Consider the following 12,603-nt stretch of genomic DNA (forward strand, 5'->3'; position numbering starts at 1 on the left):
TCTTTTCCGTCGTTATAAATTGTTGCTCGAAAACAGTCATGATATACTCATGCATAAAAGTCACCAAGATATCCGCTGCGAGCAGTGGCATGCCTCGGGCCTCGACATATATGTAATGACATTAATAGATGCCCGGGATCAAAGAGTACCGAACACGGTTTTTGATCTCTTGATAGGCACCACCATACTATATGGCAATTAATCCGTTAGAGACCACCAGAAAAGATATCTTAACTAGCAAGAAACAGACTTACTCTCTCGCTCATGTACTGATCCAACACAGGGACGCCACGAGAGGCGAAATCGTGAAAGAAGAAGGTGAAGGTCACTGCACCGAAGGTAAGGCCACCGCAAGTCAAAGCATATCCAGTTCGCCAGATTGTGTAGGCTCCATAATTGATGTTAGTAGCGAGTGAGAAGAGGCCACCGCCGTAGGGCTTTCCTTGGTTCTTAGGGTCCTGTTTGAACGTCTTGCGCTGGAATTCCGATATCGCTTCAACTAGCAGGCCAAGAGAGTACGCCCCAACTCCGACAGCAATCAAAGGAACTGACAGTGTATCAAGCAGGCTGTTCGATTTGGGAACGGACGTAGCCGAGGAGGTCAACGTCCAGAGCGACAGGAGGGTGTTCACAGTGTTGAAAACTGTATTGAAACAGGCAACAGCGATGCCAGAGCCCACGTCCATAGCCTGTTCGGAGACAAAGACAATGTGCACTACCTGCTTAAGGCTGCTACCCAGTGCTAGGAGACTGACCAACACATAATAGGGTTGTAGGCCGGAGATCGCTGCAGGGTAAAGTAGCTGCGATGAATGCACAGGATGGCCGCCGAGATTCTCAATCAGACGTGTACCCCAGCTCCGATAAAACAAGTTGTATTGCCACAGCACATCTGCCATACGAAGACACACAAACAAGCCTTTGCCTACCCGAGAAGGCTTCTTGACTCGGGAGACATTATCGCGTAGCTCTTTCGGTGCCATGGTGAGGCTAGTCAGCTCCAAGCATGAATGGTAGATCAAAAACCAAAATGGTTCGAGGAGATGCAAGAAGCAAATATAAGTATGTAAGAGGCGTCTTAAGTAGAAAGCGATTCCCGTTGGCCACTAACTCGCCATTGAAGCCCGTGGGCTCGGGGCCAAATGTGGCCGAGGGCCGATGTTTAGTAATACTGGGATTGGGAGCTTGGGCACTTGGTTACCATAATATGAACCCGCTAATTTACACAATTACAGAGAGCCTGGAACCCATCAATACCTTCCTAGCATGAAGTCGAACTACCAACAAGTATCTCTCATTCACGAAACAATTTCACTCAGGTTCGTCCACGGAGAAAACTGCTGGCGGAACGCAACTAGCGCGAATGAGGACGGGCAAATTCTTGTACGTATGCATGACGTGTGTCGAGGAGAAAAAGTTGATTAGACTCAGTTTCATATCACAACTGTATGATTTCCCACTTCTGAGCGAGGCGCAGAATTTCATGTATGAACTCAAGGCTGCAACTACTGAAGCCAATATACAAACGGCTAGAGGTGGAACGGCAGCTACAGTAGAGAAAGCATTCGCAAAGTAAATTAAGATTTCAACAATCTTCACCAGTCATAACGACTTAGAGTCCCCTTATTCCGGCATCCATCCATCACGACTAGGTACGAAACCCTCAATGCCTGAACCATATCCCTCCCAACCACGGAATTCAGTAACATATTTAATGGCTGCTTTCAAATATATATCCTCTTTCCGTCCAAATGTCTCCTCAAACACCTTTGGAGCTCGCACGACTTTGAAAAAGTGCACATCGAGTGCCCACTTGCTATTCAGCGCGGTATTAATAACCCAGTCCCAACCTCGCCCATCTAGCGTAACTTCCTCCAAAACCTCAATTCCGAAATTCGGTCGTAGCTGCGACACATACGTCAAGATCACAAAAAGTACGTACTGCTTTAAGACAGTCGCCAGATGCTTGGGCGGGAGATAAGTCCATAGGACACGAAGTGCGTGCGCAACCGTCAATATATGAGCGTTATAAAAGTCGAAAGATCTTTCCATGTCGCCGTTACTGAGTGCAATAAGAACTGCTAGATCGCAGCACTCCTCAAATTGGCGTATAGGGTCAACCACTTGCCAAGCATTCCAGTGCTCCCGTACGACGTCAAGGTGTTGCCGCTGCGTAAGGATATCAAGGTTAAGTATCCCAGGCTCCGAGAGAACTGAGTCAAAGCGCGAGTCCTTCCGGACACGCTCGATCACTTCAGACAGCGAGGTGGTTTTGTACGTTGAGTTGTCCACGGATGGGTGGTCAAGTAGGGTATGCAGTGGGTTATATTCAGTGCACCCTTGACTGAGGGCTTGGGTTGCTACCTGCGGGCTGGCGAATTCGTATGCATATGCTAAATGAATAAAGGGGTGGCCAACTTTATATCATTTATCGTCAGCTGTCCGGTCATATCCTGCGGTAGCCACGGTGCGCTGCCGGTAGTAGAGAAACTTACGGCCTCCAGTAAACCCATTGATCAGAGGCTCAGCGCCCGAATACAAGTATTCTTCCAGAACCTTTGTCCAGGCGCCCTCATGTTCCTTGACTTGGCAGTCAAAGAAATCAACATAGGCAACAGTGTACCTGCCGGCATCCCACGTTAGCTGGGGCGAACAGAGGCTGTAGTAGGAGCATTCGCTTCGCTGGGTATCCGCTTACTCTTTCTGAGCAAGAAAATTCCTCCAATTATCCCTAGAAATTGCGTCGCCACGGATGAAGCCTCGGCCAATAGGCACCAACTGAGTAATTTCATGTTCGTAACTGCGGACTAACTGATCTTTGTCCGCACCGAGGGCATACGCGGAACCTAGGAACTGTTGTTGAATTTATAAGTATGGTGCTCATTGATATAAGTCAATAAAAGGGTATTTATGGAGTAAGGAACTGCGCATACATGTGGCAGATGGCTATGGAGAATCAATTTGGGATCTCGGAGCGGAGCCACGGTATCATGGCCTTTTGCAAGCAATTCTCCGAGCTTTTCAGTTCGGGAATCGGAGAAATTGATTACGTCGTAAACGGGCACAGGACTCATAGTCCGAATGTTGGAGGCCTTAGGGAGACGAATGGTTGACTTGGTAGGAATGCTGATTGAAGACATTTTAAGTTTCCTTTCTTCGAGGGGATCGATGTGGAAGAGCCAGGTGAAAGAGGGATGCTACTACTGAAATTTGAGAATTGCTTGCAAACTTGATTTATATATCTCAAGAACAGTCTGGTGGAAGCAAGTTGCACACTGCTCTGATACTTGCTTTCTAGAGGCAAATGCATTATTACCGGTGATATAATCCCCCTACTGCAAAGCAAAGCGTCGGAATCAGCGGCTTTTGGAACCCTGTTAGGACAACCAATGATCAGTACTATCATCCGAAGGAGTACTCAGCCTAGCTACACCTTTAAGTTTGCGGGTTACGCTATTCAGCTAGATTTTACGTCGATCAGTCGGTTGCAAAATCAGCGCAAGATGAATTACTCGGCACATCGGCCGTTCGGTCTCTGAATCTATGGACTGCCTCCGGCCCTTGGTGGCAAAACTGTTAGCTGGCAAGGGTGGGGAGATATTGATAGCCTCGAAATTTACCCTCACTCGGAGATACCGCCAAAAGAATGACGTCCGCATGAGATATAAAGCGGAGAGGATCCTGCTTGTTTTGTCTACACACTGTAACGGTTCAGGAACGATGCCGTAGATCCATTGGCCACCGAATTTGCGGGCTTGTGAGAGGGGCTTCGGTCAGTTGGGACTCGGCGCTCCGAAAGCCCGACATGCGGCATTATCAAGTTAGCCACGGAGGCTTGAAACAGGTGCGGGTCTGTGTTGAAGCGGGCAGATCGAGCTGGGGACACAAACTTACGCTACAACACAAAGAGATTGGGACCCTCTTTGCGCCTCGAGCATTATCCTTAGGAGTTTCCTGTAAGATTCAAGCGTGTAAACGTATATATGCATATACATAGTACATGTCGCCTGCAGATCGCTCAGTGAATTGATTTTACAAACTAGACCAAAACACGAATCCGTACCCAGGCTAGTGGGTGGTAGTATATGACCAGCTCAATGATGGGTCGGGCAAATGATTTTCTCACATACTCTTGTATGATGTGCAGGATGCGATCATAATTTAGACTTGATCCACTCAAGGCTAAAGATTAATATGCTTACATATAGAGTTTCATTGGCCAAAAGGACATCAGGCCCCATAAAAGCCCCACCCTTGAAAACCCAACTTATATCCGGTCAGATACCAAATCTGCAAATGACCGCATCTACGGTTTTCACTTCCAGCATAGATGATTTTGGGAGATAAGGCGGGACGCGTAATCTACAAGTTCGACCTAGAAATTGAAAATTTCTTCTGTAATTTTTGATTGTTTGCGTACGCTCTGATTTCATTCCGCGTTCTCTGAAAGAAGGAAGACCATCCATCATCTTTGATCAAATATTCACATCATAACCCTCAGTAAGGTGTCACCAATCACTGCTGCACTCGGTGGATTTTGACCCGTTATCAACTTTCCCCCTTTGCCGCTCACGACCACTTTCACACCGAATAACCCATCAGCACTCTCATACTGTGCGCCACGGTTTCGTAGCTCTGATTCCAGAAGGAACGGCATATCTTTGGTGAATTGCATAAATTCTTCCTCTGCATCGGAAAGGCCAGTCACCACCTGGTTGGAAACAAGATACGTTCCATCGGACAGCTTGACATTCACGAGAGCAGCTGGGCCATGGCACACGGCTGAGACAACTTTGCGGGACTCATAGAACTCCCGAATCAAAGACTGAGAGACAAAGTCGGTTGCGAGGTCAAACATCGCTTTTTATTATTTGTTAGGGCCTCATTTTATGCAGAACATCGTGAATATACGCAGGGGATAATTACTCACGGCCATGACCACCCACGTAAAAGATCCCAGAAAACTCAGCCGATCTTCCCAGCAATGAAGACAACTTTTCCGTTCTTTTCCAGACATTGTCATTCTCTCTTAAGAATGCCTGGCATTCGAGGTCATCTTTAGTGACTTCAATGGAGTAAGGATCCAACGGCGCCTCCCCGCCAGCTGGAGACGCAACGACGATGTCGAAATGCGGGGCCAGCTTGTTGTAAGGATGAACAAGCTCCGGCAGATACCAGCCAGTAGGGGTTCCTCGACTAGGCAAAATTGCTTGGGACGAGAGGACGAAGAGAAACTTAGGTCTTTGAGACATTTTGATAGAAAGAAGAACTTTGGTAGGGGAGGAAAGGATGGAATGTCGAATGCAGCAGACTGGGGCTATGGCAAGAAAATTAAGAGTATTTACCCGTCCACCGGCATTTGCTCTTAAATAGTCTGAATACGAAACAATTGTCGATCCTGACTCAAGTCCTGCAAGGGCCGACTCATGCGTGATTTCATGGAAACATGATTATCCTCCGGCACCGAGAATTTGGACGGCCTTTTGATAAATCCGTTGCAAATACCGAATGTTTAAATAAAAGAAAAAAGGATTTTAAAATTGAGTATACTTTCTAGATTTTTTTCTTCTTTTTTTGATTTGCTTATCTGCACACTGTGGGGCTATTCGGACTTAACAATAAATCCTTAAAATGAAGTAATTCTACGAACCATCATATTGTTGGTAAGCTCGATGTAACCGACCCCTGAAGGAAGTTTCTAGCAAATTGGCAATATCTTAGAATTCAAATATATAAGTAGGAATGCCTGAATTCGGGTCTTGTTAAAGTCCTCGTACCAAAAACCAAAGTCTTATCTTCCTTTCTTGTCGTCCGCCTCGCCTTTGAACCATCTTCGATACGCGTTCCTCAAGAAACTATCTGGCACTATGACATACACCATTACCGTCCTCTTCCCCAACGAGCCTGATGCCAAATATGATACGGAATACTACGTGGCGCACCATATGCCCCTCATTCAACATCATTGGAAGAGGTTCGGGGTGCAAAGTTGGTCTGTAACCACCTTCGGCCCTGCCCCGGATGGAACACACCCTTTTTATGCATTTGGAAGCGTTGTTATTTGGGATAGCAAGCAAGGTGTCGATAAAGCCTTCGGCAGCCCTGAGGCGGCTGAAATCATGAGTGATGTTCCAAACTTCAGCAACAAGCAGCCAGTATTCTTGTTTGGCGCACGAATTGAGGCAGCAAAATAGATGCCTCAAGGAGTCGTACGCCTCTATTTAGCAGAGGTATGTACCTACTCCTTTGCTTCTCAGCCAGCGTATCTAACTTGCCAACGCATTAGGTCTGATGTAAGGAATGGGGATTGTTGCATGGGGATCTCATATACAATGCTTTTAACCACGCCTATACGGAGAATCCAATAAGCTATTGACAGCTACTCCCGCCTGTTGAGTAATAAGGCCTCAAAGACTATTCCCTTTCGTTATTCACTTTCAAACACGGTACCTAATGTCTGACGTATAATGTTTATCAAGCTGGATCCAAAAATGGCTCTTTGCGTAGCTTTGCTAACCCTGGGCCTTTCACTAAAGAGCCTCGTCCATCGTTATTTAAAAATGTTCTAATTTAGTAGAATTATCAATTAATTCAAGAATGCTCTTGGCTCCTCATGCATAGGCTGAAGGACTGAAGCGGTTCCAAGGCATATAGCTGCATCGTTGCGCAAACTGTGACGTGGGCATTAACGCTAAACACAAAACTATCGAGCTTAGACATACTAACTCGGACTACGGCTCCCGTATCATCTTGCGAGGAGCGGTCGAAATAAAATTATCTCACTGTCCTTGTCACGAGGACAGGCTTGCAGACCTTTCGACGATGAATGGTAAACCACGGAGAGCAGCAATAGAACTGTAATCAATTGCTAAAGTAATGCTGAATGGAGATCTCAGTCAATCCCATGCATGGAGATCACAAGTTGATACTCCGGTATACTGTAGTATTCCAGGCCGAGGCACCCATCCCCCATGGCATTTGTGATTAGATTAACTTGTCTGTCTGCCAACCGAGGCTTACTATTGATGTCCTGGTCCTTAACCCGCCAAGGCTGTTTCTCGAGAGGTTAAATATATGAACCAGTTTCGCGACTATTCTACCAAATAACATACCATAGAGTTCCTGATGTCCTACGGGCACGCAATGTAATTGTGGCATGTCGCTATATTCGTGATCACGACTTGGGCACTCTTGGGTTTGAATGATTATTACTTAGCCAGAATAAAGCAGGTAGAGTCTGTTTTACTTGTTACTTCAGCTTGGACAGGTTTAGCCCGTCTTTTGCACTATGCGATACCGGCATTTGTTCAGAGTTCACCTCTACTTCTTCTTCGTGGGAATGGCTTAGGCAAGTGGCCACCAAAGTGGGCGCGGCAACAGCAACAAGGGTTGTTATGCTTCGGACAATCATGACCTTTACATGCGACTGAATGAGGCGTTTTCGGTCGCAGTGCATGATAACCGAATGCTAGGCATCGCCGCCGCAGCCACTTAACAGGGATGGCAGCATCATATTCAAACAATCCTGGGCTACAACGAACATTCATGACCCGTACTCACCGCTCATAACACTATCTACCAGAATGCATATAGCGTCCATGACCAAGACGGTGACGGCCAGCGCAGCTTTTCAGTTGTTCAAACAGGGAAAACTGAGCCTCGATGACCCAGTTAAAAAAATACCTCCTAGGACTCAAAAGCGCCCAAGCTCTCAAAGGCTTTACAGACGCTAGCGGACCAATCTATCGAGCTCCAAAGAGAAAACTGACTCCGGAATCTCATGATACGCGTCTAGTTTGACCCTACGAACTCCTCAATGGAAACACCAACTGTTGGCCACAATGGAGTCAGAACGTGACCTTCTTCACTTAGACGGGTTGGGCACGTTCCGACATCCAAGGTCCATTCGGGTATGATCCAGGCGAGAGCTCTAGCTATAGCTACGGCACTAGCATCGACTGGCTCTGCTGGGCCGTAAAAGCAGCCTTCTCCATGCCGCTAGACAAGTATGTAGACGAAAATATACTCAAGCCTCTCAGCCTACGGAACACGGGTCTTCTCCCTACCGATATTGCAGTGCACATGCGAGCTGCCAATGGGACGATTACGGCGACACCCTACTCAGTTCCTGCTGCCAAACCGGGGGGACTTTGTCGCTTCAGGCGGGAATTTCCTGGCATCCACACTTTACGATTATAGGAAAATTCGAAATCAGATTACCCGTCCGACACTCGTGCTTTCTTTCCAGCGCCCCACCCCGATTACGCTAAAGAAATGTCGAGAGTTAAAGGCACGAATTAGATTTCGAAAATATCAAGAACATTACAGTAAAACCATTCTAACTAGAACCACCAAAAATATAGCGCACAAAGCGAGACGCTACTGTACTTTATTGCGAAGCGTTACATGCAATGTAGTTTCATGCAGATGTATCGTCGAGATTAGCGTGGCAGATCCACATTGGACGGTAGATTGACATCACATAATTTTAGCAAATTGGCTGAGAGACACTACGCCGTGCATGCTTAGGCTGTGTTCATAGACCGAAGAGTTACAGGCACCGATGAAAGACACAAGGGAGAGCTTCCCAAAAGAAAGAAAGAAAGAAAGAAAGAAATATTGTCGACTTGGGCATTGATGACAGAAAACTGGTCAAGACGCGCTGGGAAATGATCCAAGCATGTGAAAATCAGGAGAAAACCAATATCCTCTGAACAACAAGCTGCTTCAGGTACCCGAGTAAGTTTAGAACCTAGGTGTTGAAATCAAGTCGTCGAGTGAGCTTGAATCTACGGGCACTTTACAGTCATCTCATAACCTATATGTAGAGCCAAAGATGGAAACTTTAATGGATCGGTGACCCTTCTTACCACAGACTGCACGAACTTCCTCGTCAGAGAAAAGGAAGTGTAAATATCTGTCACTTTTTACTGTCGGCTTACCAATGTATCCTGTATGCTCGAACATTTGCGCCCTGTTGTCTGATACAACGCATGGAGAGCCCCAAGATGATGCGAACAAAACGCAACATGGCTTCGAATGAATACCAGAAGCAAAGCAAGCCATCGATTGGCTAACGGAGGGCTTCAGATGTGCACTTGTTAGTTCATTTTAACACAAAGCAAATTTTCGTGGAACCTGATACATCGCGTATGCTATCGCGGGGATATAAAGGTAAAAGCATGACGAATGGTATGATTTGATCGGAAAAGAGTTCGACCCGGTTGTGCAGAACGGCGAGGCACAAGCTGACACAGCCTTGTGTGGTTTCCGGAGGAATGCGGGGGAAGGCAACTTGGGATTAGTTTTATATAAAAATAGCCGACGTAGGCAAGAAGAGCCAAGGTATTAGGTAGACGATTTAGGAAAAAGGGTCGGACGGTGGCCAAGTCTAGCGGTGACCCTGACAGATGTGTCTGCCTGTTTGCAGGGAGCTTCGGGAGCATCGTACAAGGATATTCTGATATGTTCGAAGATAACTTGGAAGTTTGACGATCGGACAGCTCGATCAGCTGTGCGGCTTGAGCGATCACACGAAAACCCTCTTGATAAGGTCTTGTCCAGGTCTTCGAGTACATGAGTTGGCTGGAGCCCCTCCTTTATTGAACTGGGGTTGTGATAAGGAAGTCGAAGTTGTAAGGATGTGATTAATCTATACCTGTTATGCGCTTCGAGCCGAAAATCTCGACCGGTCGAATAAGAGTCTGAAACTGAGGCACATGATTCTGGGCATGGAAGACACATCAAACAAGAAGGGGGAGAAAGCAGAAGTGGCAGGGAGGAGCGAAGTACGCCGAGCATGGAACGCGCAATGGGCAACTTCTGACCGCACAGCCAAGCGGAGATACGGGTTTTGTGTACAGTGCCCAGGAGCAGGCCAAGAGGAGAGCCAGAAAGAAAGAGCTGGTTCGGATGTCGGGGCCGCTGATTCGTCATAATTTGACTCATCTCAGCGGAATGAAAGGATGAGCCAAGAAGTTCCCCAAGAGTGGAATGATGAAGGTTCTTGACCAAATGGGCTAATGCAGCTCTGGGGAAGATTTACCTAAGAAATATTGAACAAAGCAGGGCGTTTGTGGGAAACTGATTTCTCAAAATGAATGCCAATGCCGCCAACCTCTCGGCGTCTGGGCGCCCTCGGCTCCTGGACGGATATCGTGCCGCGCATTTCTAGTGGAGAGGCAAACACATGAAAGACAAGGAGTAGAGGGAATCCAACAGGTTTAAAAACAGTCATTGTCAGCACAACTACACTCAACATATACTTATAAGTATACATACACGACACACTGCACAAATCACGTGCGTCACAGCGTTACCGCCAAGACTACAGGCTTCGTCTCATGGCGGATCATCATGTCGTGCAGCCAATTAGAGGCCGTTTATTCATCCCCGGCGGCAGCTTGGCGGCTTGGCAGTTGGTAACCTCCTGTAATCGACTGCAGTCGTCGAATTGCTCAGCTCTACCCACGTCTCACCGTAGGACAACTTCCCTTGTCCGACACCAAAATGTCGAGGACTCGGTGCTAGAGCTATGGCGAAGGGGAACGATCAACAGGATGCCCAAATGTTTTGGGTACTCTCTACATGGCTCGAGTCAATGCCAAGGGCTCGGCATCTGGGCGCCTTGGCGAGAGGACTGCAAACAGATGGAAATGCGCCTTCCGCTGTCTGGCCTGGCCTTTCCTGGCTTTTCCGCTCTGGTCTCATGAGATCCTCCGCAGTCTCTTATAAGTCGCTCCTTCCGCCCTTCCTCCCTCCTCCCCCTGTTCCCCGACTTCACGGAGTGCGCCTACCCCCCTATGCCAGAAAGATTATGCACCTTGGCCAGGAAAACATGCGGTGATCTCTCCTTCCAATAGTCGCCATCTGTGCGCCTCATACCGTCCTCGTCTTCACCTCCTGTCTCGCACTTACTCTCCGGTTCGTCATGGGGCTGCCGGAGATGTCCCATAGTCCCGCCTACTATCAGGATCTGGGACCCCTCGGACCAACACACACTCGCAACTCGATCGTCAACCCTTCCACAGCCGCTCGTCAATCCCAAGAGCGATCCTCGGTGCTCGGTAACCTTGTCGGCGGGTCCCGTCCTTCCTCTCCCTTGTCAAGCCTCGAGGTCAGTCCCCGCACATCTGGCTCAAGGGGATACCGTGTATATCAGACCCAAGCCCTGGGAGGATCGCCCTGGCCGGGGTCAGATCATCGGGAAGTGGGATCCCTCCCGGCCCGAGCCTCTATCTCGAGTGGTGCACCCAGAGAAGAGCGGACCCGGAGTAGCTGGGCAGACCAGCCGTCATTGATGTCGGGGGAACATTCCAACCCCAGCATAACTCGCACCCGCAAGCGAGACATTCCAGATGATGAAATAGTCACCAACGAGGGCCAAGATGCTCTCTTGATGCTGGTAAGTGTTAAATAATAGCTGTCCATGATTATATACTAATATAATGCACAGTTCCGACTCACAGTTGTCCCTTTATACGCCTTCGGAGGTGCCCTATACACCATCTTCGCCCTCTTCTTCGCCCTCCTTGTCTCACCTTTCCGTCTCTGCTCATTCTCACCATACCTCCGTTCAAGAACATTCGGCTCACAATTATGTGACCTGCTCTCTCCCGCCCTTCATATCCACGAACGGCTTGTGTGTATGCAGCCACCACCTGCAGCAAACCGATCACCATCAACACAATGGATCCAGTCCGAGCCAGACTCCGATCAGCCATCAATCGTATCCGAACCTAGCGAGGTCTACTCTGTCGGCACATCAGTCGTCGTCCTAGTCCTATCGCCATTCTTCGGCATTGCAATACTCCTATTCGCATGGACAGCCGCATTTTTCTGGGTATTCGCCATGGTCCTCGGAAACCCAGACGGCACCGAACGCAAAGACGACGGCCGTGCTGCCGTCCTCGGAGTCTGCAAATGGTGGCGGACATGGCTTTGCAAAGCCCGCAAATTATAATGATCAACGGCGATCTCGCCAACAGATGGCAGGCCGACCAGAAACACCGATGCGTCTCACCTCCCTGCCCTGATATATCATCTCGGACCGCATGATACCCACATTGTGGTACATGGCGCCGGCAACACGTGGAACGACCTCATTACATTACCTTTTTACCCTTCTCATGCCGATATTACTTCCGTCCCGACGGCCATGATTATACATTTTGCATCGTCGATGCACACGGCGTTTGGGATTGGCTTTATTTTTTTACCATGGGCGTCTGGCGGGCGCACAATCACCCCTCGAATTTTCGAATGTATCCTTTTTACCTTCTGCCTTGCAGATCATTAGGGTAGGGCTGCCGATCCCCGGTCAGACGAGACATTTTACTTGTCTGGTTGGGGATGCATTCGCCTACCTTGGAACTGTACTTGTATGTGTGAAACTAGTCTGGAGAGGAGATTGTATGAACGCACTGCTTTCAACTGCCAATTTGATACCCGGGTTTGCTGTTTGGATTTTTGATGTCTCGTAGTGACTACCGTAAGGAAAGTCCAATTAGAGGATGAGCCTTGCAAATGCTTCTTAGTCTGGCTTTCAGGGCTGATGGTTGCAGAATGACAGGGATCTATCCCGCTATGTAGACAGGGTCCCTG

The 12,603-nt window shown here is 48.1% G+C and overlaps 5 protein-coding genes across 5 annotated transcripts; 2 read left to right on the forward strand and 3 right to left on the reverse strand.

The window, feature by feature from the left end:
• Positions 1–121: 121 nt before the first annotated feature.
• N7446_000195 (uncharacterized protein) lies at positions 122–983 on the reverse strand (the record flags this gene model as incomplete). The annotated part of the gene is made up of 2 exons (XM_058508962.1): positions 122–187; positions 255–983. 2 exons carry the CDS (start codon positions 981–983, stop codon positions 122–124), a joined length of 795 nt encoding a protein of 264 aa, XP_058377941.1.
• A 640-nt stretch (positions 984–1,623) lies between these two features.
• Positions 1,624–3,140, reverse strand: N7446_000196 (questin oxidase family protein; the record flags this gene model as incomplete). The annotated part of the gene is made up of 4 exons (XM_058508963.1): positions 1,624–2,417; positions 2,496–2,623; positions 2,699–2,853; positions 2,934–3,140. 4 exons carry the CDS (start codon positions 3,138–3,140, stop codon positions 1,624–1,626), a joined length of 1,284 nt encoding a protein of 427 aa, XP_058377942.1.
• Positions 3,141–4,483: 1,343 nt separating this feature from the next.
• N7446_000197 (type 1 glutamine amidotransferase domain-containing protein) lies at positions 4,484–5,252 on the reverse strand (the record flags this gene model as incomplete). Its single annotated transcript, XM_058508964.1, has 2 exons — positions 4,484–4,860; positions 4,931–5,252. 2 exons carry the CDS (start codon positions 5,250–5,252, stop codon positions 4,484–4,486), a joined length of 699 nt encoding a protein of 232 aa, XP_058377943.1.
• Positions 5,253–5,867: 615 nt separating this feature from the next.
• Positions 5,868–6,194, forward strand: N7446_000198 (Dimeric alpha-beta barrel; the record flags this gene model as incomplete). Its single annotated transcript, XM_058508965.1, has 1 exon — positions 5,868–6,194. The coding sequence occupies one exon, from the start codon at positions 5,868–5,870 to the stop codon at positions 6,192–6,194; it is 327 nt and encodes a 108-aa protein (XP_058377944.1).
• A 4,736-nt stretch (positions 6,195–10,930) lies between these two features.
• On the forward strand, positions 10,931–11,962 carry N7446_000199 (uncharacterized protein; the record flags this gene model as incomplete). Its single annotated transcript, XM_058508966.1, has 2 exons — positions 10,931–11,404; positions 11,456–11,962. The coding sequence occupies 2 exons, from the start codon at positions 10,931–10,933 to the stop codon at positions 11,960–11,962; spliced, it is 981 nt and encodes a 326-aa protein (XP_058377945.1).
• Between the last annotated feature and the right edge of the window lie 641 nt (positions 11,963–12,603).

The sequence above is a fragment of the Penicillium canescens genome (genome assembly GCF_028828765.1).
Source record: "Penicillium canescens strain IBT 15451 chromosome Unknown utg000001l_segment0_segment0, whole genome shotgun sequence".
In the NCBI taxonomy this organism is placed as follows: Eukaryota; Fungi; Ascomycota; class Eurotiomycetes; order Eurotiales; family Aspergillaceae; genus Penicillium; species Penicillium canescens.